The sequence below is a fragment of the Pholis gunnellus genome (genome assembly GCF_910591455.1).
Source record: "Pholis gunnellus genome assembly, chromosome: 2".
Classification (NCBI taxonomy): domain Eukaryota; kingdom Metazoa; phylum Chordata; class Actinopteri; order Perciformes; family Pholidae; genus Pholis; species Pholis gunnellus.
In genome coordinates, this window is record NC_136536.1 from 3,958,416 (window position 1) to 3,984,902 (window position 26,487).

Consider the following 26,487-nt stretch of genomic DNA (forward strand, 5'->3'; position numbering starts at 1 on the left):
TATTGTTACTGAGTTTCTTCAAGGATATCCTGAAGGACTTAAGATGGCCCCCAGACCACAGTTGGGGAACCCCATGAAATATATCTCTTACATATAAGAATACAAATGGAACGATCCGTTTTGTTTTCAGTGTCAAGTTTGACAGATTGCCCATAAATTATCACCTAATGAGCAATAAAACCAGCCAGTTCTCATTACCTGGGCATCAAAGGCCTTGGTGTTTTATACCCACACACAATGCTCCCTTTAGACTAGAGATTAAACAATAAACTACTGAAACATGCTGACATTTTCAGCTTTGTGCCATTTTAACGTAATTTTGTATATGACAACAGACTGATGCAACACGTCAGCAGTGATGCTCATTGATGCAATATGTTTCAAAGACATAACTTAGCTATGTCATATGTTGGAATAGGGGCTGGGCAACATGGCCACAATATAGATCATTTTAGTGCAAAATGAACATACAGTGAAATCATAGAAAAACATACTATACTATACTTTGACTATGTTTACAGGCATGCACACAAATACAGAGTAATCAGATTACAGAGAATAGTTTGATTGAACTGAGTTTGATCAGATCATTTTAGAAATTGAAATTAGCATGCACCTAGATGACGTAATTGTGTATCATGATAACTTGATATATGACGTCATCGCGATACGATTCCACTGACGGGACCGGTATTATCGGGCGACCTCGTGTCACTTTGAAATTACACCTTGTGTTTGTGTTTCATGTGGCGCATTCGCACGGGATAAATCTTTATTTTACTCAAATTGCCTGACATTATCCCTCAGATATGTTGTCAAGGCTCTACGTAGCATCCACTTATATGAAAAAATAATATACTATATGATATTTACATTTAATATTATGAATATTATTATATTATATAGGCCTATGTGTCACAAAAGCCTCAATGCTGTGTAGCGAGATGAGCCTCCTGGAATTGCACCCAAGAAGTTTTTATTTATTAATTCTGGAACACAAACAAGTGAGAAAAAAAACAAGAAAACTGGCCAAAAAAAAAGAAAGAAGAAGAAAGCAATTTGCACGGGACCCATGTTTTGACCGGACCTCTGTGTTCGGCTAAATATGGTCGCTCATTTGTGGTGGAGTTTTTGACTTGACAAATTACGGACATGGTAGATTTCACAAACAACCTCCGTAATTATTACAAACTTCCAGAGTCCCCCAGGTAATACTTGTGAATAGAACTAAAGACATAATACACACAAATGTCCAATGTTGGTAAAATCAACTCATAAGTATATGACAAAAAAATAGAAAAAACATTTGACACTTGACTTCAGGAACAGTAACTTCACCTTAAAGAACATGCTGACATCCCTCACAGAGGTGTAGTGTTGCTCTCTCCACCCACTGTCTCCACCCATCTCACTTCCTCCTCCCCTGAGAGAGAGACTTATCAAAACCAGACTACCTTTACATGACTTGGAGCAGTGCAGTCCTGTTCTCTCTCTGCAGGCTGAAACCATTCAGCAGAGCCTCGTTTGGAAAGGTAATCCTTTCACATTCACGCTGAAGCTATTTTGTTTTGTCCTCCTGCTGTCGCTGCTTTCGGTTGAGAACTTGTTGGAGCAGGTTTTTCTTTCTTGTCGGGTCGGTTTTATTAATAGTGCCGTGTGAATGTTGGGCCAGGCTGGTGTGTCTTTCTGCTGTAATGTAGAGAAGAAGCATGGTTAGATTGGTTTGATGGTGTTTTAGAAAAAGACACTCTGCTACTTCGGGGCATAAGTAAATGAGAAGCACATTAGTGAACGCACCTTTCTTCTTTACATGTTATGTAATGCACGATACAGCTGCTCTCATCTGCACAAAAGTGTTTTTTCTCTGGTGTCACATACTTGTGTTCAGGAAGAACATAATATAACAGAGGGGGGGAGGGGGAAACAGTTAGGTTTTTAGTTTGCTTTATCAATTTCTCATTGATTTATTGATTTAAATGTATAAAAGTTTACTTTATGAGACCTGATAGGGTGTGTTTTTTCACAGCGCCAACACTTGCATCATCCTGGCATCGTCGAGTACGAGGTTGGCCGCGAGCAAAAGCATGAGGTTAGGACAAAAGTCAAAGCACCCGGAGAATATACTTAAAGGATACTGTTTTCTTTTGTCAACAAATCTCACCAACAACAGACCAAAACCAACAATGTGTCAGCTCGTCTCCCTCTAACTTTCCTGCCCTGTCTGTGGCACTCATCCCTACACTCATCACTGAAGATGTCTTTAAAAAAAGAGGTCACAAATAGACACTTAGTTGCCAGTTTATCAGGTCCAACAATTAGCTAAAAGTAATAAATCGTCCTTCATGAAAGTTCTAATGTTCAGTTATTGTTGACACTGTTTGTAGAGAAGTGTTGGTTCAACTTCACGATTATTTTGGAGGCTGTAGTCGTTTGTGCTGATGTTGAAATGTAATGTAATGCATTATGCTGACGGGCGTTTCCACATCATTTATACCAACAAGTTAAGACCAGAAACAACTCTCTGTTGCAATGAAGTTCAACAGCACCACAGATGAAATCACTGTGAAGGCAGGATTATTGCAGGGCTGTTGCGTTAGACTACATTAGTTTGAGCCAGGTGTACCAAATAAACTGGCAACTCAAGGTTTACTTCCATCTATTTAGGAGGATAAGTAATAATAAAACAGCTGGGCACTATTTTCAGCAGCAAATGTGGTGCACTTGTTGTGTTTTCTGACAGCAGGCGGGTGGATGTCGGATAAACTCAAATAAATACAGTGCTCACGCTCATTGTGATGGAGGAACGTGTTAGCCGGTGAAAAGAAATAAGCTGAGTCCAGCTTTGAGCACATGGTGAATACTTGTGTGGATCAAATACTTGTTGGTTTTGGTCTTTTCATTTGTGGACAATAAGAAAAATACAGATTAGCTCTAGACTTGAACTGTGTTGTCTGAGCGCATCCGTCGTCTTAAAATGGTTTAATGTAACATTATCGTGTCACGCAGGGTGCAAACCTTCTCGAGAGCACAAATTCTGCAGGACTTTCGTCTGCGATGTCAGGCGCTCGCAGCCAACAACAACAGAGGCCTCAAACAGGAGTTTGAGGTGCGTTTTCTTTTAAACTTAAACTTAAATCAGATGTCTGATTTGTGAAGCTAGAAGATTCATGTGTGTTAATATCTTTGGCTCTGTGAAGGAGCTGGATGTAGTTGGCAAAGACCTCCCCACCAGTGTGGGGGAATTGGTGGCCAACAGAGAGAAGAACAGATACCCCTACATACTGCCATGTAAGTGCAACACCACATCAAACGAGAGCAGATCACAGAAAGTATGTACGAGACTTATTTGTTTGCTCTCCGTCTGGCTGCAGATGACCACTGTCGCGTGAGGCTGTCGGTTCAAAACTCCCAACCACACACCGACTACATCAACGCAAGTTTCGTGCCCGTAAGAGCTCGTTTCACCTCCTCCTTTGTCATTTCCATCAGTCCGTCCTCCTGCTTTACCACCAAGTCCGTCTGTCTCCATCTGTGGTCTATATTCAGGGTGGAGGATCAGAGAGAGACTTCATCTGCACACAGGGCCCTCTGCACAACACCGTGGCCGATTTCTGGAGGATGGTGTGGGAGCAGAACGTCAGGATAATTGTCATGGTCACGGCGCTGAGACACAAGGACCTGGTCTGATATTAAACCTTTTTCCTCACCTTGTCACTGTCACTAAACATCACTTCTGAAATCTATGCGGAACGCTTTAGGAGTGTGACCAAAGTCAGTGGTACCAGACAGCAGAAATATGGATCATATCACGCAACTGTTATGGTGAGCAGGTGATCTGAAAGTTGCACCTGCCACAGCCAACATTTACCCTGTATTTGTCAGGTGCTAATATGATTCTCTGCTCAAGAACAAAGTGAGAAAGACACACTCAGTTTGTGTGTGTGTCTGTTTGTTACAGGCTCACCTTACTCCTCTAATAACATATTTTTCCTTTTTTTAATTGTAATTCTTGGACTTTTTGGGGAAAAGGTTGACACCACTCTCTCTCACTGTCTGTACGCTAAATACGAAGCTACAGCCAGAAGTTGTGTTAGCTTAGCATAAAGATTGAAAATAGTAGGAAACAGCTAGCCTGGTTTAAGACTCTCAGATGCCCTAAATATTAACTAGTGATCCAGTGTGGTGCTGGTAGGCTGATTTATTTTTTAAATCTTGAAACAGAGCCAGGCTAGTTGTTTCCCCCTATTTCCAGTCTTTGTGCTAAGCTAAGCTAACCGGCTGCTGACTGTAGCATCATACTCACCGTACAGTCATTAAAGTGGTATCAATCTTCTCATCTAACTCTTGGAAAGAAAGTGAATGAGAGTAAATGTCAAACTCTTCCTTTAATATACATTCTCTCTGTAAATCCCACCCGTGTACAGGTGATGTGTGATAAGTATTGGCCTCAACGAGGGACAGTTCAACACGGACTGATCCAAGTGACGACCGTGACCCGCAAACAAGGTCCAGATTATTTCATCACCACCATTAACCTCAGACAGGTGAGCAAAAGAAACGTCCCTCAGCCCCTTTTGGTGCCTTTAAACTGCTGCTGTTGACTTCTGTGTGCACTGACCGCATGAGTAATCAACCACAGAAGAAGAAGAAGAAGAAGAAGAAGCCCTTGTGGCCATATTGAAGGAAAGTGTTTTGTGTTTCAGAGAGATTGTCCAACAGACAGGTTAATCACACACTACTACTACCCTGTCTGGCCGGACCGGGGCGTCCCTAAAGACTTATCCTCACTCGTTGCCTTCACTGAGCTTGTGCGGCAGGAATTGGAAGCGGCTCCACGCCTCGGGCCGGCCGTGGTGCACTGCAGGTGTGACCTCTGACCTCCAGCCTATCACCCTGTGGAGGTTTTTAACACATCAGGTGGTGCATGAGACGGTGTTTAAAGTCAATCCTGTGTTTGTGTGCTTCAGTGCAGGTATTGGGCGTTCAGGGACATTTGTGACGATACTGTGGCTGATGCAGCTGTGTGCGAGGGGCATCCCGGCGGATATCCGGGCTGCTGTGCAAGATCTACGGCTACATCGGATGTGGATGGTACAGACTCTGGTCAGTCCAGTAGTGAGACTCACTTGCAGTGGTGGAAGAAGTATGGAGATCTTTTAAATAGCAATAACAAAGTGTTTTAAAAAAGTACTCCCTGACCAGCGAACGTCCTGGGTTCAAAGCATTAGAAGCAAAATTCAATGAAGGTATCAAAAGTACTCTCAATGACGATTTTATATACGTCTTGAGTAGTTTAATCACCAGTATAACAATCCTTTATATTTCTAAGTTTATGTTTTCTATATGGAATAATTTAAAAAGAACTGTCTGTAGTGGAATAAGTGGAATATTTTCCTCTAAAATGTAGTAGAGTATAAGTATGATCAAATGGAAATACTCACAAAACGTGCAATTATCTCATATTTGAAGTTAGGTACAGTAGGCTACTTGTATCAAAAGCAAAAGTCCTCATCATGGAAGCCATCTTAACTTAGCGACAAAAACACATCACCTCTGCAACTCTCTATTCCCGTTTAGCCTGCAGGATCACGTGTACTTTCATGCACACCACAAATCTGTCCTCTCCACACTCATTACTACTGTGTGCTCTCCTGTTTCGTCACCAACATGAGATCCTCCTTACCTGCTCATTGGTTCCTCTGTGTGTTCTCAGGACCAGTACCTGTTAGTTCATCAGTGTCTGCTACACTGGCTCAGTGGAGGAACATCAGCACGGTGAGAATACAGAAATAAGCTCCCACAGAGCCCCGATACACCTCAAATTCAGTCTCAGCACAGGCAGCGTATAATTAGTCATTGTCAGGAAATATGATATATTAATTTTGGTGTTCTCTCTTCTCCAGCAGGCCACAAACTCAGGGAGCCAGTTCAAATATTAACAACCACATTCAAGATCAACCCCAGGGCTCCTCGGGTCGGAGGAGGAGACACCAGCATCCTCGGCAGACGGCCCCAGGAGGCCGACAGCCGAACCCGATGCAGCAGGTTTTACACCCCGGGCAGCTACTGAGGAGGTTGCTGCCTTCCTCGTCCTGGTTTAATCCCGGCTCACACCCCTCCTGAACCCACGAACTGTAAAGCAACAACCACAACGAGCAAAGCTCCGGGTTACAGAAAAAAACACAGTAAGCATGCCCTGATACAGAGACACTGCTGTGTGCGCTGTAGGGCGACATGTCCTGCAGGAGGAAAACTGGACGAGCAAACAAATCCTGGTGAAGAAACCACCGACGCTGCAGTTTGCATTGCAGCCAGACGGAAAAAAAGTGGAAGTAACCGGCCGGTCAGGTCGAACCTGCTCCTCTACTAGGAATTACTCGCCGTGACATTGACAAACAATGTTCTCTGTGCACGCAGCTAAACACAGACAGATAGTTTCTGTATCGTAGTTTGCCTCCACTGTGGATGAAGTGATGCTGCGAGATGAGTTTTTATTCAGGTTGTTTTTAAATGGTTGTGCAGTATTTTATAACCACACTTTAGTTTGGTAAAGGATGCATGTGCAGCACTGGTAGCAGACGTGCTATTAAAAAAGGCAGACACACGGTGTAGTGGCTGTACAAAAAAGGTCATGTTTCAAAAACACACAGGCACTGCCATTCTCCTTAGATGACTGGAACCCATTACAGTACATGAAGGAGCTATGAGTATTTTACATTATAGAACATGAACGGGCTAACCCACTTCTTAAGAGTCTTTCATCTGTCGAGTAATAAACATGTATGATACAAGAGATGATAAGTCATCCGGGTGAGTTTTTTTTGGGGGGGGGGGGGGTAAAGGGGGATGCAGCAGTACTCCCTCTGCGTCTCCACCGTGTGGTAAGTGCTAGTAGCTGCGGGGCGAGCGGCGACGCTGTATTGCAATAAAGTCCGTGTCCTGGTGTGATTTGATGCAGCTGAGTGGGTCCAACAGCAAGCAGGCGGAAATCACTCACAAGTGAATCGTCTCCGGAGAACTCGAGCTCACGACTGAGACGAGTGAAGTACAAAGACAAATGGGGGAATTCACACAATTTGAAAAATGAGCTTTTAACCTACGTTCGGCTAGTTAATGCGGTCTTTTAATACCGGGGAGGTATTTCACTGTGACACTCCACAGTGACCAAGGCAGATGAAAGAGGAAGTAGAGCAACAAAAAGGATGTCTATGAAAAGCAGCATAGCGCAGGCCCACCCCAGTGAAAATATGTATATGAACTATATTACACATTAAAACAGGGAATGAAAAAATTCCAGACTATTGGTAAAGAGGAGAACCAACAGCTAAAATAACATTTAAATTAGAGTTCAGGTCCAATATAAAGGTTAGACATCCTTTGGCCAAACAAAAATAAAAAGAGTTGAGAGGTCGCCTCAATAAGACTGATTCTTAGCTGTATTGGTTTGTATGTACAGTCTGTGAATGTAAGATACGCGGACACATGATGAATATAAACATATACATGCCCCCCCCCCCCTCAGAGACCACCAGAGGGTGTGAGAGGAGAGAAAACTACCGATAATGAGCAATCAAAGGCTGGGTGAAGAGAAAAGAGGTCGAGTTCCTTTTTACGGTTCTCCTTTCAGTCACACTAGTGCACGCTCTCCGACAGGTTTATAGCGTCCTGGATTTCGCGGATGACGAGGATGCGGGCGAGCATCTGCTCCAGCTGTTCTTTTGGGATGGGTTGAGTGGAGTACCAGATGGGGCTGTTGGGAGCCACCACGGGCTCAGGAGTCAGGTAGAAGGTGTCGTTGCGACCTTTAGCGCTCTGCGGACTGACGGAGAACACAGATGTCAAAGTTACAGTTTTAGCCCCGTCTCTGCCAACGTTACAATCTCATTAAATAGTCTGCAAATGAGAGGGCGGGTTAGTGGAAACGTGTGCCGTCACATTACATTTCTAGTCATTTAATTGCAGTGAAGGATAAGTCAGTGTTTTTACAATCTGGCTCTTATTCTTGTGGTGTCAGCCACCGTTCCCTTTGTCCCGTTGACATCGGGGCTGCGACTAACGATTACTTTCATTAAGAATCTGGTGATTATATTCTCCATGTGTCATGTGTGTGATGTGTGAATCTACACAATGTCAAAGAAATTGTGAAAAATCAGCTCGTTGCATTTTCTCAGAGCCTAAGACGATGTCTTCAACCGCATGTTTTCTCTGATCATCAGGCAAGACTCCCAAATATTAGCTCGAAAAATGACTGAAACAGTGAATCGACGGGTTGATTCATCATTTCAGATTATCCCCCTAATCCCAAATTGAGAGGGTCACATCTTTTTTTGGAGAGCGCCAAATAATTTAGTTTAATTTATTCCTCTATTATAAAGCATCCAGGTGTGTTGAAATATTGATTCATCTTTCAATAAATAAAGTTTTCCTGATGAAAAATTTAAATATTTACCATTTGAAGAGGTAGAAATCGTAGAGCTTGATGGGACATCGCAGCGGGTTCTCTGGGTCCTCCAGCTGCTCCGAGTACATGTCGTCTGTGACTGAACAAAGACAAAAACAGGATAAAACTGGTTGTTTATCCTAAATATAGGGTTACTTGTCAGACACCACAGCACAAAGATCCTGTGCGCTCTTACCTTTCTGTCCGATGAACCGCTCGGTTGACTTCAGGTATCGGATGCTGGTGCTCTTGTCTTTGGGGTTGTTGGGACTCTTCCTGGTGTGTCTCAGCACCTTAGAAAAGGCCACTTTTAGATGCTGATCCACTGTCTTCAGGTGGAAATACCTGTTAAAAGATATACAGTGTACGTTAACTGATTTGTGTGTTATGGGAGCAGAGGGGAGACGTAGAACAACAGCAGGCGTCATGTGTAGATGATACTGCTCTTAAGGATTATTGCAACACCAAAGAATACAATAAGCCAGCTACTATTAAATCCAAATCCTGCTGCCCGAGTATTATGTAAGAGACAGGAGAACACATATGTCTATTTATAAATCATTTCCTGGTTACCAGATTTTCTCTTATTAGTTTATAAGAGACTACGTGGCTGCTCCACAAAACACAACAAGAACATTTGACGAAGCTGCTTTCAGACGTTATGCTCCAAGAAGCTGGAAATATGAATATTTCTAAACAGAAACTAAAAACAAAACTATTCAGTCTAGCTTTTTTTTCTTAATGTTTATAATTTCATGTTTTTATTATTATTGTTTTATATTACATCTGATTTTATACAGTGTCTTATGTGCTTTTTTTGCTATAGGTTTAGTATTTATACATATTTTAATTCTTATTTTTACTTTTTTATCATGAACAATTTATTCAGTGTTGCATTTAATTTCTCTTTCTTTCTATATTTTGGTGTGCATCAGTCTCTTCACCTTCTCAGTTTTCACTTGTCAATCCTTTGTAAAGCACTTTGAATGGCATTTGTTTATACGGTGCTATAGATATAAAACTTGACTGATTGATTACAACGGGCAATATTACTGCATGTCTATTAAACAGGATATAGAGAGAGAGAGAGAGAGAGAGAGAGACTCATGTGATGACTGAAGTCAACTCACTTGGTGTTGAAGAACATTAGAGTTGTGAGCAGCGTGGAGGGAGAATGAGCTCCCAGCTGTTTACATTCCCACAGCATCTCCTCCGTCACATGACTGGGGATGATATAACCTGGTAGTGGAGGTAAAGAGAGGATTATGAGACTAGAGATAATATTTGGTTGGGCGTTTAACAGGGCCGCCCTCAACCAAAGAAATTCTGAGTCACATAACACTCGTATCATTTTGTCGACAAAATGATTCGTTGATTTAAACAACAGATCTGTAAAACTCAAGTTTCTCCAGAAATAATTACACAAAATCAACACTTTCAATCCGGTGTTTACCAGAGAAGTTGTCTGGAAAAAAGCTAAAAAATGTCTAATCCATAAAAGAAAATCTTGAGTCGACTAAAATGGTCAATTAGTTGACTAAGAGGGGGCAGCACAACCTTTGATGAATCAGCAACAGGTCTGTTGCTCGAAGTGATTGCAAATTTAGCTTACAACACAACCACGGAGTTCTGCAATGAAATAAAAGTCGGGAGCTTCAACTAATATCTACAGGGTCAACACGAGCATCGTATGGAGAGAGGCGGTGCAAATCCTGGACCAGGTTTGAGGCAAAAGACTTAAAAGACTCAGCTTCTAATGGATATCACAGAAAACATCTGGATACCAAACAAACCAAAACAGGCAATACGTTCTTACTGTGAAGCTATCTACCTACAGTGATTCTATTATTAGCCTGTGCTGGGCTACACATGCCAAGTGCAGCTGTATTATTTAGGAAAACATAAACATCAGATGGGATTATGAAGAAGCACAAACTGTGATACATCCTCAATATCTGAGATAATATTAGTTGACAGAGCGTTGAACATAGAGGAGCGTGCAAGACCGCACAGAATTTGGAAAACAGCTTTTGTCCACACACACACCTAGCGGATGAATAGACGATCTCCAAGGATCCAGGATCTGGTGCAGGCTGTGAGCGAAGCGAGTGTAGTACTGGTCCGAGAAAACGTCGTCCACACGACCGTTATCAAACAGATACTGGAGCGGACAGTCGGAGAGAGAACGACGCGGTCAGACGGTGTTCCCACATCAAAACTCAGTACCAACAGGGATGAATGGACGTGTGCGTTTGTGTGCATGATACACTTACTTTTTGTATGCACAGAAATACATAGTAGAGAACATCAGCCTCATAAGACTCCTCTTCCAACCCCCGAGCGTTTGTTGTCATCAAAGAGAGACCCATGCAGAGCTCGGCTACCGCACACGACACCAAGTCCTCCTGGAAACGCAGAGCCTGGCGTCCTAAAAACACACACAAGTCAGTGATTGGGTTGACAGAGAAGAGACTACGGTAATACACACATGTGCATCAAAGACAAAGTGTCGTCTTAAAACATTCTCTACATGCACTTACGGCCAATTGGGGCTAGTTTAATTGAGTCTGATTTTTCCAACTCAGCGTTTTTCCGCTGAGCCCAGAGCCGCCACACTTCCAGCCCCTCCTCTGGCTTCAGAGTGGCAGGCAGCAGCAGCTCCTGCACTTGCACCTGTTGCTGGCCGTGGCCATCTATCTCTGCTACCACTGTCTGCCCCTGCACAGACACACCAACACCGTCACCTCATGCAATCAAGAAATACGTGCAAATATGTGTATCTGGCGAAAAGAAAAAGAAAGACGTAGCAATATCACACCTGTGTTAGCACCTGCAGATGCTGTGTGTCCTGCCCCGACAGTCCTTGTGTGTGCAGCACCTGCTGCTGTGGATCCCAGATAAGGGACTGTGTAGTGTTGGAGTAGCCCTGTACTGACACTGGGATGTGGATGTTCCCATTCATCAGCTGGGCAGGGAACAGCGTGTTTGCAGAAAGTGTGTGCACCACTTCTTCCTGGCCTCCCATTCCCCCAGAGCTTGTGATGCTGGAAACGGCCTGCGCCGTCTGACTCTGACTTTTCAGCTTGTCATTTTCGATAGTAACCTGCGTCGGCATTGTGGTCATTGTTGTAGTGTTTGGCCCCGCAAGCTGCATTGTTCCATAGGCCTCCTGGGGGATGGCAATGTGTGTGACCTGCTCACGGCCTCCGGAGCCGGCAGGAGCAGAATAAACAGGGATTGTCCAGGTCTCCCCTGTGGGACTGGTGATGGTGCCTGTAGCACTGTAAAGGTGGGAGCTGTCCACAGTTAGGAGGTCCGGCCGCAGGGACACGTAACTTTGCTGCTGCCCCTGTCCCTGGGGGATAGCCAGGACCGTGGCTACTTGCTGACCAGGCAGGGCATAGGACACAGTGATGGGCATGTCAACCTTACGCTTTTTAGCTGGCTGGAGCACACCTGCTCCCTGGGATGTGGAAACAGTGGTCCCCAGTACTCTCCTCTCAATATTGTCCTGCTGCTGGGTGGGAGACAGGGCCCCCACTGTCTGGATTTGGATCTGTTGTCCTCCTGCAACGGCTGCCACCAACTGGGCTTGCAGCTAAAACACACATGAGAGGGAGATTATTACTGGTAACTCAATTAAAACTCCGGTAAATGACAAAATGTGCAATTCTCCCATGAAATGTGTTCTTGTGTGTACCTGTTGATGCTGCTCCTCAGTGAGTTCCCCAGGCTGAATCAGCTGTGCAGTAGTCACACCTTGGAGCTGTTGATGGGAGCCAGAGGGCACTTGGAATACCTGCCCCAGCATTTGACCTTGCTGCTGGCCCTGAATCTGCACCTGAAAATGGAGATAATAGGTACAGTGTTGTGGACTAAATGGAGCAGAGTGAAGAGATAAACACAAAGACATCATGAAAAAGGTACCAACCTGAATTATCTGTTGCTCTTGATTCTGTTGTACAGACTGCTGCTCCTGTATCTGTTGCTGCTGCGGCTGGACCTGCACCTGAACCTGCATCAGAAGACAGTGTCCGTCAGAGAGCGTCTTTTCAAGCACGGAGCTCTTTAACAGATTGATTTGGTGACCAATCAGTGTACTGATTTACCGGACAAGCCAGCTCCAACAACGACCCTGCCACCTCAGTGCTGTCTGTGTAGATGCAGTTTGCCTCTTGCTGGTAGACCATAGTGGTGGTCGTAGTATCTCCGCCTTGCTGGCTGAACTCCTGCAGGGCGTCTGGGCCCTTGCTGGCCAAGGACTCCAGGAACTCCTTCATGCGATGCTGAGGGATGCTCCGAGCTTTCTGCCTCACAAGCTCCTCGTAGGAGCCTGATCCATCCAGGGAGTTATTCATCGCTGCTGGCAGTGTCTTCTTCTATGAGAGAAATTCATTTAGTATTGTTTTTAAAGTAGCTGCAAACGTAGGTATGTTCAATGTCAGAATCAACAAATAATTACTATTAGTCACCGTTCAACAACTGTCAAACGCAATCAAAAAGTAAAAAGACAGCGACATGTTTATTGGTGTAAAAATAAGAAACGGGACAGGAAACGCTGCACGTTTTACAGTGTTTACAAACGGACCGATAGATCACCAACCAGTGACACCACAGACAGATGATAATACGAAAGGGTTAAATCTATCCCACTGTGTACGAGCAGGGACAAAAAGCGCGGCCACTTTACAAATCCGCTGCAGAATCCACAGCAGTATAATGACAAGATGCACGTTTTGCACTGCGATTAAACTAACGATTGTGTGCATGGTGCAATAGCTCGATAACAGCTAATCTAACAGCTGATTACACAACAAGCTAGGTTAGCCAGGTATACAGGCTAACTAGCCGCGTGTTGTTTTGTAACCAATATCCAGCGTTTAGCAACTTGTAACGCGACCATAGGCACAAACAACAACATATCCACGTTTACATAAACAAAAAGCATCGGAAACGGAGGTGACTCTCATGTCGGGGGCGTTACGGCGACTACATTTGTGTTCCTGTTACCTCCGAAGCTAGCAGGCTAACGTTAGCAGGCGCCTTAGCTAGCTACCTCTCTTCCTCAAACGGCCGACAAGAAGCTTCTCTGCCCTCGAAACGACGCTCTTCTTCCAACGAACGGTGAAGCGAAGTGCTATCAACGTTTCCCCCGTGGCTACTTTATTCTTTATTGTACTTTATTTTCGTTAGATGGCTAACTGTAGTTTTTTCTTTTTCTTAACTACTCATATTTCGCCAGGGCGCCATCTTAGAACAGTACGCTCTGACCAATAGGAGAGCGAGTTGTAACTATCCCGTGATATCGCGGTTTTTGCGCACCGTGATATCGCGATAACTGACGCTCGCGGGATGGACCGTTAAAGGCGACACACACGGGGCAAAGTACCCGTTAAGATCAGTTAGATGTCAGTCCACCTTAAAACCCTGTTATGCCAGACAGCCGCTCCTAGTGGTTCACTGGCTTCTGAATCTTTTAAGGTGGTCCCGAAGAGATGCGCTGAATAAATGGGTGGTGCTCAGGAAGCTCTGGGCAGTTGAGGGTTAATTCCCACACATTACATTTCAGCATGGGTCTGCATTTCTCACATTGCTTTCTGTTTGGACCAAATATCTGATTTAGCATTTATTTTAACTTTCTAAGAGTTTTACTCTCTTTTGCAAAACTTCTGGTTTATGTACAAATACCCCATTCTATTTGATTGATATCAGTATTGGCTCAATAGTATTTTCCTCTGTCAGGATTGCAGATCATGTAATTTAGCACAACTGTCACATAAACAAATGCTACACAATATATTAATATCATGATTATTGGCCTGGGATTGTTTTCTTTTCATAACATTACAGCCGACATTATCTTGTGATCTTGATCTTAAAGGTTAAGTTACAGTTGAGTGATGGCCTATGGTTTCCTAAACTTAAGACATTTCTTACTGAAATAAACATATATACAAATTTATTATTACTGTCACCCACCCTTAGATTGAATATTGAGTGAAGGAACCAATAATCATAGCCAAAATACACATTTGATTCTCATACCAAAATATCATTTTCTAAAATATCACAGTTAGGAGAATATTAATATCAGCTTCATAAACTATAAACAGAGACATCGCATGTTGTTTTATGATTTATTCTTGTCTCCTGTCAAAAGGACAAAGGTCTTTAAAAAAATGCACATGATGATTCGGCAGTGATCTCCCACCTTTTTTAAAAAAGTAATGTATGGCATTTGAAAGCATCTCTGTGCAATATTAAATGAATATACACAAGGTCCTTAATGATGAACGCTGCATACATTCAACAAAGAAGAAACACTGCATGTGAATCTTATTGCGGTATAGAACAACTTCAGAGAGACAGATCCATGAAAGGAAACCGCATTTTAGAAATACGGGCATGTAATTATTACAGCACCTCATTTGATTCAGCCTGAGCAGTCTGTGCCCTCCTTACAATTACACGTTAAGTGATGCAAACCATTTGGACATGTGTCTGTGGGCTCATGGGGCGCAGGAAGTGCGGCTTGATCAATCAAGAGGATCAGATCTTCCCGGGGTCTTCTTTGAGGGTGACTGTTCTGTTGAAGACGAGCTGCAGGGAGAGAAAAGATTTCAGTTACCCTTCACACTCATTACGTGTTTCTTAGTAACTACTACACGTTCGTTAGTAATGCGAAACACAACCGTTTCACAGTTCTGTCATCCTACTGTACCTTGTCTGCGGTGCTGTCGGGGTCCAGGGAGAAATAGCCAACTCTCTCAAACTGGAATTTGTCTAAAACCGCTGCTCCCTTCACTGAGGTATCCACTAAGGCACCGCTGATCACATGCAGGGAACTCTGAATAACAAAAAAAGGAGGAAACACGTTAAGCAATCGCAGCGCCGGTCGATGTAGACGGTCGCGGACGTGCTGCGGTACTCACGGGGTTGATGTCAGTCAGGAAGCCGTTGGGAACAACAGACTGATCCTCTGGGTGTTTGTGCAGGAACCTACAAGGACAGAGAGACGTTCGGTTGGAGTTTTCTACATGGAATAGTTTTTGGGAATGACTGAGTGTGTGTTTCGTTCTTTGTGACTTACAGTCTCTCATAAAGGCGCACTTCACACACCAACGGCTGGCTGACCCAGTGGATGAAGGCCTTTGGTTTCTCTGCGCTGTCAGAACTGCAACAGGTCACCTCCAGCTCGACCACTTTACCCCGAGCGTCCTGAGAAACGAACGAAAGGGACGTCGGCGGGACGTGTTGTGCGGACGTGGACCAGGAGGCAAAGACGTCCACAGAGGGAAGCAGACATGAGATCAGAATGAGTTCTACCGAGATCAGACATCTAGCGGACACTACAGGTAAACTCTGTAGACGCTATATAAGAAGTAGTCTACGTGACATATAAATAACATTCTCACACACATAGCAAGTTATCTTATTATCGAATGAGAAGCCGTTTTAACTGCTCTTCCCACGCTGTTTTCCTGTCTCGCCTCGCAAGTAAATGACTCACGGCAAAACGGGTTTGACCACACCTCGAGGTATTGTGAGTCTTACCTTGATGACCTTCTGGAAGGAGATGACATACCCAGCATGCCTCAGACCTACAGGCTGGTCTGGAGTCAAACGCTTGTAGCCCTTCTCCATCACCTGCAAGAAGCAAAGCAGTCAGCACTCCAAAAAAAATATATAGCACAAAGAGTCTGCTACTACTAAGGTATTTTTTCCCGTCTCTGACCTCTCTGAAGTCACTCTGTTCAATGAAGATTGTGCGAGTGAACGGGACGGTGTGGCTGCCTCTGGCCTCGTTGGCAGGAAAGTCCGGCACTCGAACATCTGACTGAGACACAAGAGGACGACAGCGGGAATATTCAGCGCCCGTGATTTCAGATATCGCGCAGACAGAACGGGATATACGGGGTATCGCGAGTCCACAGACCTTTGAGTTCTCAGGGAGGTTGGTTATGGTGACTTTGAGGGGGTCCAGCACCGCCATGGCTCTGGGCGCCGTGTCGTTCAGCACGTCCCTCACACACGACTCGAGGAGGTGGGGCTCTGTCGTCGTCTGAGAAACCGTGACTCCGACCTAACAACAGATTTAACGCGTCGTTACATTACAGTCCTCGTGCATTTCTTTACTAGTTCCTGCTCCCGTCCACGCTGCGTACCCGTGCACAGAAGTTGTTAATCGCCTCTGGTGGGAAACCTCTTCTCCTCAGCGCAGTCAGAGTGAAGAGTCGGGGATCGTCCCAGTCTCTGTAATCAGAAAATACATCTTCTACAGTTACCAGGAAGACAGCTGTTGTGGTTACATTGAGAAGTCTACGAACACTCGTCTCGGTCTCGACTTTGTCTCAACCCCTCAAAGTCTTGGTCTGGTCTCTTGTCTCTCTACGCTCTGGTCTTAACCTTGACTCAGTCTTGGTTTAGGTGGTCTTGACTACAACACTGACTTCTACATAAATGTTTGTCATGACAGAACATGTACAGCAAGAGGCACATACCAGAGCCATACAATGAAAATAATCTGGAGTTTAAATAAGTAACTTTTCTACCTGACGACGCCAGCCTCCACCAGTCTGATGATTTTCCTCTTTGACACGACGGTGTAGGTGAGGTTCAAGCGGCCGTATTCCCACTGAACAGGACAGTACACGTCCAGAGTGTTGCACAGCCAGAAATACGACGAACGCCTGTGACGAACACAAAGGGAAACCAACAGAGACGTGAACTCGACGATGCATTTGTGTGTTAAAACTACGATAGCTGGCCGAAGAGTTGACGCGTACCTGGCCTGAAACTCTTTGGTGCAGAGTGAGTGCGTGATGTTTTCAATAGAGTCACACAGGCAGTGGGTGTAGTCATAAGTGGGGTAGATGCACCTGCAGAGAGAGAGAGAGATGTAAATAAAACAGCTCGGAGAGAGAAAGGCTGTGTTTAAATGAAACCACCTGGGTGAAAAAGTAGAACAGTTTCGTACCATTCGTCTCCCGTCCGATGATGCGCCGTGTATTTGATCCTGTACGCCACGGGGTCCAGCTTCCCGTCCTCCATGACGGTCTTCATCCTGAGCGTGGCCTCTCCCTCAGCAAACAGACCCTTCTTCATCCGACCAAACAGCACCAGCGACTCCTCGATGGGTCGGTCTCTCCACGGCGACGGAGGAGAGTTGTGGCCCTTTAGCTCCTCCCCTTTCTGGTGGCACACGTACGCATGACCCCTGAAACGAAAACAGTTCGAGCATCATCTACCGGCTTACTCACATTCACCTTAATGAACACACGGTTCCTACACTCACCTGCGGACGAGGTCCACAGCGAGGTCGTAGAGTTGCTGAAAGTTGTCGGATGCGTGCGTGACAGCATGAGGTTCGTAGCCTGTGTATTAAGAGTTACGTTGATAAGAATGTACATGAAGCTGTCATCAGATCATCATCAGGTGGAAATCAACAGAGTCAGACTCACCTAGCCACTCCACCATGTCCTTGATAGCAGTGAAGTATTTCTCCTCCTCCTTCTCTGGATTTGTGTCGTCGTACCTCAAGAAGCAAATTCCGTTGTTTGCCTACAAGAAGACAAGTTTTAAAGAGAACCGCTGCACCAGAGAGGATTTAACAGTCGGTGGTTTTCCAACTTTTCCTTCAACGAAGCAACCAAACCAAAATATTTTCAACAAAGTATCCCATTAACAGCGAACATTTGTTTGTTGCAGCAGTTGACGATTGCATGTAAAATAGGAATACTGAACATTTTTATGTTTTATCTAACTTACATTTACATTTTTTATTGAACTAGTATAGTGTAACTGTTTTAAGAATCATGCATAAATCATATTTTTTAAATTAATGTTTAAAAAGGTAGGGTTGGTAAACGTTTCATCAAATGCCCCGACAAGGTTATCCGGTTGGATCACTTCTTAAGTCCACCGTACTCTTGCTTTCTTAAGATTACCAGCTGCCTTTAAAATGATGCCGGAGAACAGAATGACACAAACCTTTGCATAACCAAAATTGAAGTTGATGGCTTTGGCGTGTCCAATGTGAAGGATCCCGTTGGGCTCAGGAGGAAAACGAGTACGAATCTAAAGGAAATTATTAATGTAAAAATCAATATTCATAATCATTTTTAAGTTAATGTGTTTGCTCTTCACATAAAGTTTGTACCTGTCCACCGGTGATCTCCATGTGCTTTTTAAGCAAGTCCATTGTGTTTGCTGTGATCACATAGCCCTCGGTTTTATAGTTCTCTCCTGTATGACGGAGGGTTGAGGATGAAAGATCGACATAAGTAAGTAAAGAAAGAGCAACAAGCTGATGTGAAACTGCTTCTGATCGTTCGGGTGGTTTTCTTCTCACCTGGTTTATGGAACTTCAGTGACTCTCCTCTGAGCTGCTCCATCAGAGACTTTCCCTCTCCAGTCATCCCCTCATCTGAACAACCAACAAGTAAAAAACACTTGACCAAAACACAAAACTGAATTTGCTGTCAATGTGCCGTCCACTTTGCCTGCTGCTTACCAGCCACTGCCGCCTCCTCTTTCTTCACCTTTACCTCACCGCCTGAGACTTTAGCTTTCTGGGGCTGCAAAACAATTAAATACAAACCACAGATGAAATCAGAAGATTGTGATTAGAGGAATAGTTATAAACATGTTGGAAAATAAAATGACTTGCGTTCGTGCAGAGAGTTAAATGAGAAGATCATATTTGTAATATTTGTATGGTAAATATGAAACTACAAGAAGCAGCCAGTTAGACGTCGAGCTAGTCCTTAAAATAACTTGACGCGTTACCTTCAGTTTCTTCTCCAGGTCAGCCTCGGTCTTGGGACCTAAGAGGTGCAGCACCTTTAAGAAGAAAGTCAGAGATAGTTACGGTACGCAGTGAGTACAACCCAACAACTATCACAATGACCATACTCTCTTTTTCAACACACACCTGCATGTCCACCTCATTTTTGATGACCTTCCCATCAGCCCACTTCAGAGCAGAGCGAGCCTCCCCTGCAACCGAGACGAAAGCTTAGCGAGACGTTCTACGCGTCGGTCAGGCTTTAAAGCAAAGGTTCGTAATCTTCTTCCAAAAAACATTGTTTTGTTATACTTGTGGAAATTTTTAGCAAACAATAAATGACTCTGACGATTAAAAACAAGGAATGAACACAGTATCTGTGGCTGACGTAGCACTGTAATAAGCATCGGCTTTGAAACCGCCAGCTAACATTTTCGGTTTGTTGCAACAGTTGACCGTTTATGGTGAGTTAACGATTGCATTAAAAATAAAATGTTTTTTATCAAACTTGCAATTCAATTTCTTAATGAACTAGTAAAGTATAATTATTTTAAGAATTATGCATGACTGACATTTTATTAATTAAAATGTAACGGCAGAAACAGAAAAATGTTTGCACCTATTCTGCGTGTGCACTCGTTCTTCGTCACAGCTGTGAGCACTCGCCTGTGTTCTTTGTTTACGTTCAAAATAATAATTTTGGGAAAGTGGCTTCTTTAAAGGGAGGCCTGAAGGGACGGAGCGCCAGTGTTGCTGACTTTCTTGCTAGATTTAGTGACTTTTGGAGCTCGTGCTGTTAGCTACTTTCATTGGAAAATAGAAAACACGGGGCCGGGTTTTTTTGTTGTTGGATACTTTCTAAAAAGTCTGCAAACTCTTGCTAGTTTCTCAAGATTACCGACCCTGCCTTTAATGGTTGCAAAGATATTTAACCAAGTATGTATGACATCATACCCATTAGCAGTCCCATGTTGAAGTGGTACCTCTCCTTCAACAGCGGCTCCTTGTGCTTCTTGATCACCGACTCCACCTGCACGATATTCAACAGTCGGTGAAGCTGATAGACATACGACACGGACCTACTTCTGGGGAATTGTAAGCTCACTTACGGCTTCTTCAATCTGCTCCGGTGTAATGACCACGCCCACTCCACATGCCTCTTCAAACTCCCTCTGGTTGATGGGGTCCTGAGGATGACTCTTCACAAATTCCAGTGCAGCTGATTAAGAAAAAGAGGGAGGAGTAATTTATATCTAGTCGTTCATGTCAACACACGTTTCTCATTCATTAAATAAGTCCATTTAATCATTCATTCTGCTTTCTCCTATAATCTCAATACTTCCTTCAGAATGTACACTAGGTTTGGTGTCAGAACAGTTTTTAATGCACATTTTGTTTTAAATAAATGTAGTGTATTCCAGACTCTGTCACACCACCAAATGCATATCATGTTGAATCTTGACTGCATTGGGGTATATGCACACACTATAGTGTGTGTGTGAGCAGTGGTGGGTGAATGCATGCAATGCAATATACTTAAAAAAATAGCTTCAGCCTGGAAAATCACCTGTTGCAAAAGATTAATGTTAAAAATAAGTCCATGTTTACATTTTCACAAGCAGTAAGGTTGCAACATGTCAAAGATGTCAGACATTACCTGCCAGCTGGAGCTCTGTGCAGATTTTGCACTGAACTATGCTGTCTGACAGGAACGCCAGGCGTTTGGGGTCTTTGAGGCGAGAGGCCATACTGTACAGCAAAGTACCGATGGCTTTGTCCACTCCTGACGGCCCACGGACACGCTGAGCCTGTTGAAAAACGATGAGGAAAAGATCAGAATTCATTCATTTGTCCTTCAAAATGCATGCATGTCAATAGCTAATAGGCGGTGTCACAGTCCAACAGGGAAGTGTTGTAATTTATCTTGTCTTAATCTGGGAGGATTGTCTGCAAACAAACGTATCAATGTGAAAGTGAAAGAATGGAACCCCCCCCCCCCCCCCCCCACAACAGTTACTCTGAAGTTATGAGAAAAGTATCTGAAGAGTCGGTGCCTCTTTAAAAGTGAAGAGGAACTGAGGGTGTATACAAATAATAATAATAATAATAATAATAATAGAAATAATATGTATTTTGATACAACTAGGGAGCTAAAAAGGACACTCAACGTCAGTCACATTCCACAGCTGTCGACCCAGAGTCCCCCACTAACGGTGGGTCGTACCTGTACAATAGCGTCCTTCAGGGCGCAACTCAGCGCCTCATTTTTCAGCGTTTCTTTCGCTTTCTGCTCACTGAGCCCAATGGACGTGAACAGTGTCAATATATCGGCCATTTTTCCACCGTATTCACCGGCTAAATCCGAGCCTCCTCTGACACACGCCACCCTCCTCGCACGACTTTTCGGCAGAGAGAGCGAGAGGACGACTTCCTGTATACCTCAAAGAGGTACAGAAATATTAGCCAATAGGACACCGCGGGCACGGATATTATTGACCAATCGCGTATGAGTTTGGTTAAGATTACCGCCCATCTTATGTACGAGAGCCAATCAGCAGTTGTGTTGACATCAGTAGGGAGGGGTTACCGGAACCTGTGTAATGTTGCATCAGATGGTCATTTAAACTATTCCTCAACATTATTAACATGAAGTTAGGACCATAAAAACGTATTATTTGTTTTCGGTAACTTTGAATATAATGTGTTATATTATCATAAGCATCTAAACGTGAAAGATTCTCTTCTAAAATACGCCCAGCTTTGCTACAGCGTTAGGTCTTTGTTGTCCATCATTATCGCCGCTAGCTAAAAACAACTCCGCGAAAAGTATATACACTGTTGTAACGTTACGTACACTGATGTTGTGTTTCCCGTTTCCTAACGTACATTAGCGAGTTTGTATAATGACGGAAACGCTGTGGTAGGTCAGCGTCTGCTTGTTTTTAACTTATAAACAGACAGCGGGGTAATTGTTAGCCATGGCCAAACATGCGGTGCTGTCGTCGGGGGCAAAAGTGTGGAGATCTCTGGCCTGTGCCAAGTCCGAGCTGCGTCTGGATCTCACTCTCGCCAGCGGACAATCTTTCCGGTAAGGGTTAGGGTCTAACTCGTTATTCTGCCATCATCAGAGCTAATACAGTTGACATCCTCGTATGACACATGTTCAACCCACAGCTGGAGAGAAACTGCAGAGGGCCACTGGACTGGAGTGATGGGAGGACGAGTTTGGACTCTGACTCAGACAGATGAGACTCTCTGGTACCGCGTTTACACGAGCTCAGACAGGCAGGGACAGGCAGGGGTAGGGGACATGAAGAGGAGAGCTGGTGTTTCTCTCCAAAACAAGTCAGAGATTAGATTCAAAGGAGCTCTGAAGAAGGAAGAGGAGGAGGAGCCGGTGGCTGTGACTCCAGTGCAGGAGGAAGAGGAGATGCTGAGAGACTACTTCCAGCTGAATGTGACGCTGGGGGATCTGTACAAGGGATGGGGAGCAGCAGACCCCCACTTCCAGCGCATTGCAGACATCTTCACAGGCCAGTTTTGATTGCTACCACTTAATATTACTCTGAAACGTAATGACGAGCCACTATTTGTTGCAAGAAATGTGTTTTAAATATATATATGTTGGTCTCTCCCTCTCTCCAGGTGTACGAATGCTTCGCCAGGACCCCACTGAATGTCTTTTTTCCTTTATCTGCACCTCCAACAACCACATCTCTCGTATCCACGGCATGGTGGAGAGGTTGTGTGAGGCTCTGGGCGCCCCGCTGTGCCAGCTGGATGAAACCTCTTACTACGACTTTCCTTCCCTGTCTGCTCTCGCAGGTACTGAACTCTCTCTCCACTGACCGACACCCTGTTTATAATCTCTCTCAGTACCAGTGGTGCAGGGTCAGGTCTCTCGGGTCCCCAATGATGTTATTCGCCTCCACTTTTGCTGTAGTGTGAGCGGTGCAATGGTAGAGAATTTGGGAGCCTTTATCTTTATTTTCATTTCGTCACTTATTAACATATTTTTTGTTTGTTTAAGAGACATTAATTTTCAGCTTTTGGGTTATTACTATTATATAGTATTTCGTTGATATTGTAAATTGATTGAATGTTGGATGAATGATATTTTCGATAATGCAAACGCCCGATCCCCTGGATGAATTCAGTATTTATGTATCATTATCTATCTGACTGCTACTATCCAGCCTCTGTTATAAGAAAGTAGAATAGCTTTGGTTGTTAGCTGAGTGATACATAAATCTCACTGCGGGTTCTACGACAAGCATGTTATACTGTCTCTTTTTGTTTGTGCTTAAATATTCCATGCAGCTGCAAACCTGCTCAGAGTCACGTTCACTAGCCTCTGTCATCCAAAAATGTGTTGTTTTCTACGTTTCATTTGTCAGGCAACGGCATAGAGGCCCGTCTCAGGGACCTGGGATTTGGATACAGGGCTCGGTTCCTCCAGCAGAGCGCGGCGCAGATTTTGGACACCCATGATCTCCAGTGGCTCGACGGCCTCCGGAGCACCTCGTATCTGCTGGCCCGCGATGCTCTGCGTACTCTCCCCGGCGTTGGCACCAAGGTAGAGTAGCCTCTTACATGTTCGGTGAACTTGTAACAGTGACGTGTAATGGAGGCTCTGCGTCTCCCTGTAAGGTGGCGGACTGTGTATGTCTGATGTCTCTGGATAAGGCGGAGGCCGTGCCCGTAGACACACACGTGTGGCAGATCGCTAAACGTGACTACAGCTTCGCTCCTGGCAACGGACAAAAGAGCATCACAGATAAACTTCACCGAGATCTCGGTCAGTAGTCATATGCACCTCATCAGTAGTGTGTTCGCACTGAATAGTGGTTCTCTTTTAATCGTTAACACAGTCAAATGTAATATTTCTGCACAGGGGATTTTTTCAGAAAACTGTGGGGTCCTTATGCCGGTTGGGCTCAGTCGGTGAGTGTTACCAGCCGCTGTCTTGTCTGTGAGCTTCTGTCGTGTGTCTCGCCGTCTGTCTGCTACAACACACAGTGTGTCTCTATATTCAGGTGCTGTTCTGTGCCGACCTGAAGAAGTTCCAAAAGCTGAAAGAAAAGGCAGCCCTGAAGCGGCCGAAGAAAGAGGAAGGCGATGAGGAAAAAGTGACGGTAGCTTGCAAGAGCATAAAAATTGAGACGGAAGAAAATGGAACCGTGAAGAACACGAAAACCAAGTCGGCCCGTCACAAGAAGGCAAAGACGTCCGTCTAGAATGAGAGACAGTGATGTGAGGTAAACAAGCTTCTTACATCAGGACAACAGGACATCACATATGGAATGGAATATATAAACAGTGTATTTATCATGGTAGAAAACTAATTATTTTAAGAAGATTCTCAGGGTTTTTTGTGTACATGAGTTTATGTTGTTTACTGTGACCTCTTCTATGTCTACTTTCCTATGAGTTCACGACTACAGTAATAATACAGCACGCTTTTTATAATAAAGACAAAATAACTTATGGGATATTTTTTGTGTGTCTGTATTGTGAGAGAAACTGTCATCAAGCCCGCTGAGAGCATCAGCGTCACATTGTCCCTCACTCCTGCTAAATGTTGCCAGAAGGGGCCCCTAGGTGGCAGTATGCATTGGAAGATAAATAGTACAAAATAATATGACCTAAAGTGGGTCATTTGCTTTATTTATTTGTTATATCAGAACAAGAAGTTCAAAGGGTGAACGCTCTCTGCCATGCCCCCTGGTTCCTGTTACACAGCGCACCAAACACGTCACGGCATCCGCTTGCATGTCTGAAAAAGGTCACAGGACACCGAAACGGTGTGTTGTGTTTCTTCGGCGCGTTCCGTGCGTCAAAATAGTGCGTCCGTCGGATCGTACAAAGCTGCCATGGTGCCTGTATGTTTATAGGCATTAGTTGACTGTGTCAGCTGATCTTTTTATAGCAGGGATTGCGGTTATTTGCTGTCACTGCTTGGGGCTTGTGTGACTGTCTCTGGTGACAACATGAACATGTCTCTAGGGGTGTTTGACCTATTACTGTCCCCGAACTGCAATGACCGAGCAATATTTTTAGTTTGTTTAAAATACATGCGAAGAAACCGTTCTGAAATATGGCGAAAGCGTTTCATATATATCGAAACATCTTTCTTGCCCTGGTTTAAAAGGAGTATTTTCTGACATGTTGGCGTAAGTGAGCAGGTGCATCATGCGTGTAGCTGCTTGTGTATGTGTGTGTGTCTGTGTGTCTGTGTCCGACCATGCATTGTCTTTGCGTCCATAGATTTATTTGTGGAAGTTTGTGCAGCCGTGCGTGTTAATGAATATGTGAGTCAGCTTTCATCCCCACTCTCAGTGGAGCCGGACAGAAGCTGGGGCCCAGCTTGAGGGCAGCAGAGTCACAGCGAAGAAGAGAAGCAGGGTAAAAATAGAGCCGAGACAACAGGAATACTATTTTTCCTTTGCCTTTTTGTTTTTAAGACAGGGGGAGGTGAAAGTGTGCCGGAGGTGGGGACATGAATTTGAAAGAAAAAAAAAAGCAGTGTGCGCATGCAAGTTGACACGCAGAGACTCAAACAACACAACAGTGGCCTGCGCGTTATGTAAGACATGGCGCTCAGCTTGTGTCACGGCCTCGGGAATTATTCAGTTGAAAGGACATCTCTCCTCTTATCTACTTCATCTCAGAGGGCTTCGTTACTCCCCGAGGGCACCAGGGGGCGCCACGTTTTGGAGCACCCAACAAAAGGAAAGGGAAAGGCCTCTTCTCTGTTTCCAGATGTGCAGCAGCAAGATTGAATTCGTTTCTCTCCGAGTGACAGAATGTGAGAGGTGGTTTTTGTAGTAGCTGAGTTGGAGGGATGTAGGGGACCTAATTGTTAAGTCATGTGTGAGAGAGTGTATGTGTGTGTGTGTGTGTGTGTGTGTGTGTGTGTGTGTGTGTGTGTGTGTGTGTGTGTGTGTGTGTGTGTGTGTGTGTGTGTGTGTGTGTGTGTGTGTGTAAAATAGTAAATAGATACATCTTTAGTTGCTGTTTTTATTTTCTGAAACGTGTACATTTTGATGTATGTTCATTATTGAGGTCATATTGAAAGGTGGTGTTGTACTGGACATTTTTGCTCACTATTTAAATATATAAGGAATATTAGAAACTCAATATAATGCCGTCCAGTACAACACCACTACTAACTACTGAAACATAGGAGGCATATATATGAGTGTATCCTTTTGACAGAACACAAATGGCAACATGATTTTCAACATACTTTTGAAAGATA

The 26,487-nt window shown here is 44.2% G+C and overlaps 4 protein-coding genes across 8 annotated transcripts; 2 read left to right on the forward strand and 2 right to left on the reverse strand.

The window, feature by feature from the left end:
• The first annotated feature begins 1,453 nt into the window (after positions 1 to 1,453).
• On the forward strand, positions 1,454 to 7,598 carry LOC306711630 (receptor-type tyrosine-protein phosphatase V-like). Of its 2 annotated transcripts, none has more exons than XM_079180645.1 (11): positions 1,454 to 1,532; positions 2,027 to 2,089; positions 3,007 to 3,106; positions 3,198 to 3,288; positions 3,372 to 3,448; positions 3,547 to 3,681; positions 4,425 to 4,544; positions 4,704 to 4,864; positions 4,968 to 5,103; positions 5,714 to 5,775; positions 5,904 to 7,598. In XM_079180645.1, the coding sequence occupies exons 2-11, from the start codon at positions 2,085 to 2,087 to the stop codon at positions 6,121 to 6,123; spliced, it is 1,107 nt and encodes a 368-aa protein (XP_079036771.1). In that variant the 5' UTR covers positions 1,454 to 1,532; positions 2,027 to 2,084; the 3' UTR covers positions 6,124 to 7,598. The 2 variants fall into 2 exon arrangements, with proteins under 2 accessions (XP_079036771.1, XP_079036772.1); XM_079180646.1 differs by having other exon boundaries at positions 5,907 to 7,598.
• A 22-nt stretch (positions 7,599 to 7,620) lies between these two features.
• LOC306711542 (transcriptional regulator QRICH1-like) lies at positions 7,621 to 13,673 on the reverse strand. Of its 4 annotated transcripts, XM_079180525.1 has the most exons (12): positions 13,451 to 13,673; positions 12,550 to 12,819; positions 12,372 to 12,455; positions 12,141 to 12,281; positions 11,259 to 12,038; positions 10,981 to 11,158; positions 10,714 to 10,868; positions 10,487 to 10,601; positions 9,571 to 9,679; positions 8,637 to 8,785; positions 8,450 to 8,540; positions 7,621 to 7,819 (listed from the first exon to the last, which is right to left on the reverse strand). In XM_079180525.1, the coding sequence occupies exons 2-12, from the start codon at positions 12,796 to 12,798 to the stop codon at positions 7,633 to 7,635; spliced, it is 2,238 nt and encodes a 745-aa protein (XP_079036651.1). In that variant the 5' UTR covers positions 12,799 to 12,819; positions 13,451 to 13,673; the 3' UTR covers positions 7,621 to 7,632. The 4 variants fall into 4 exon arrangements, with proteins under 4 accessions (XP_079036651.1, XP_079036649.1, XP_079036650.1 ...); XM_079180523.1 differs by having other exon boundaries at positions 12,141 to 12,455; positions 13,497 to 13,673; XM_079180524.1 differs by having other exon boundaries at positions 12,141 to 12,455; positions 12,550 to 12,816.
• An 897-nt stretch (positions 13,674 to 14,570) lies between these two features.
• On the reverse strand, positions 14,571 to 21,626 carry qars1 (glutaminyl-tRNA synthetase 1). Its single transcript, XM_079180510.1, has 23 exons — positions 21,451 to 21,626; positions 20,884 to 21,034; positions 20,336 to 20,445; positions 20,181 to 20,256; positions 19,374 to 19,438; positions 19,229 to 19,282; positions 18,954 to 19,017; positions 18,792 to 18,866; positions 18,600 to 18,685; positions 18,431 to 18,517; positions 17,902 to 18,001; positions 17,736 to 17,814; positions 17,418 to 17,657; positions 17,227 to 17,319; positions 16,993 to 17,130; positions 16,606 to 16,693; positions 16,377 to 16,523; positions 16,176 to 16,277; positions 15,995 to 16,087; positions 15,531 to 15,658; positions 15,373 to 15,439; positions 15,162 to 15,287; positions 14,571 to 15,040 (listed from the first exon to the last, which is right to left on the reverse strand). The coding sequence occupies exons 1-23, from the start codon at positions 21,559 to 21,561 to the stop codon at positions 14,990 to 14,992; spliced, it is 2,331 nt and encodes a 776-aa protein (XP_079036636.1). The 5' UTR covers positions 21,562 to 21,626; the 3' UTR covers positions 14,571 to 14,989.
• A 411-nt stretch (positions 21,627 to 22,037) lies between these two features.
• ogg1 (8-oxoguanine DNA glycosylase) lies at positions 22,038 to 24,707 on the forward strand. The gene is made up of 7 exons (XM_079180622.1): positions 22,038 to 22,314; positions 22,401 to 22,759; positions 22,872 to 23,051; positions 23,624 to 23,802; positions 23,877 to 24,024; positions 24,121 to 24,170; positions 24,263 to 24,707. The coding sequence occupies exons 1-7, from the start codon at positions 22,205 to 22,207 to the stop codon at positions 24,461 to 24,463; spliced, it is 1,227 nt and encodes a 408-aa protein (XP_079036748.1). The 5' UTR covers positions 22,038 to 22,204; the 3' UTR covers positions 24,464 to 24,707.
• Positions 24,708 to 26,487: the final 1,780 nt, after the last annotated feature.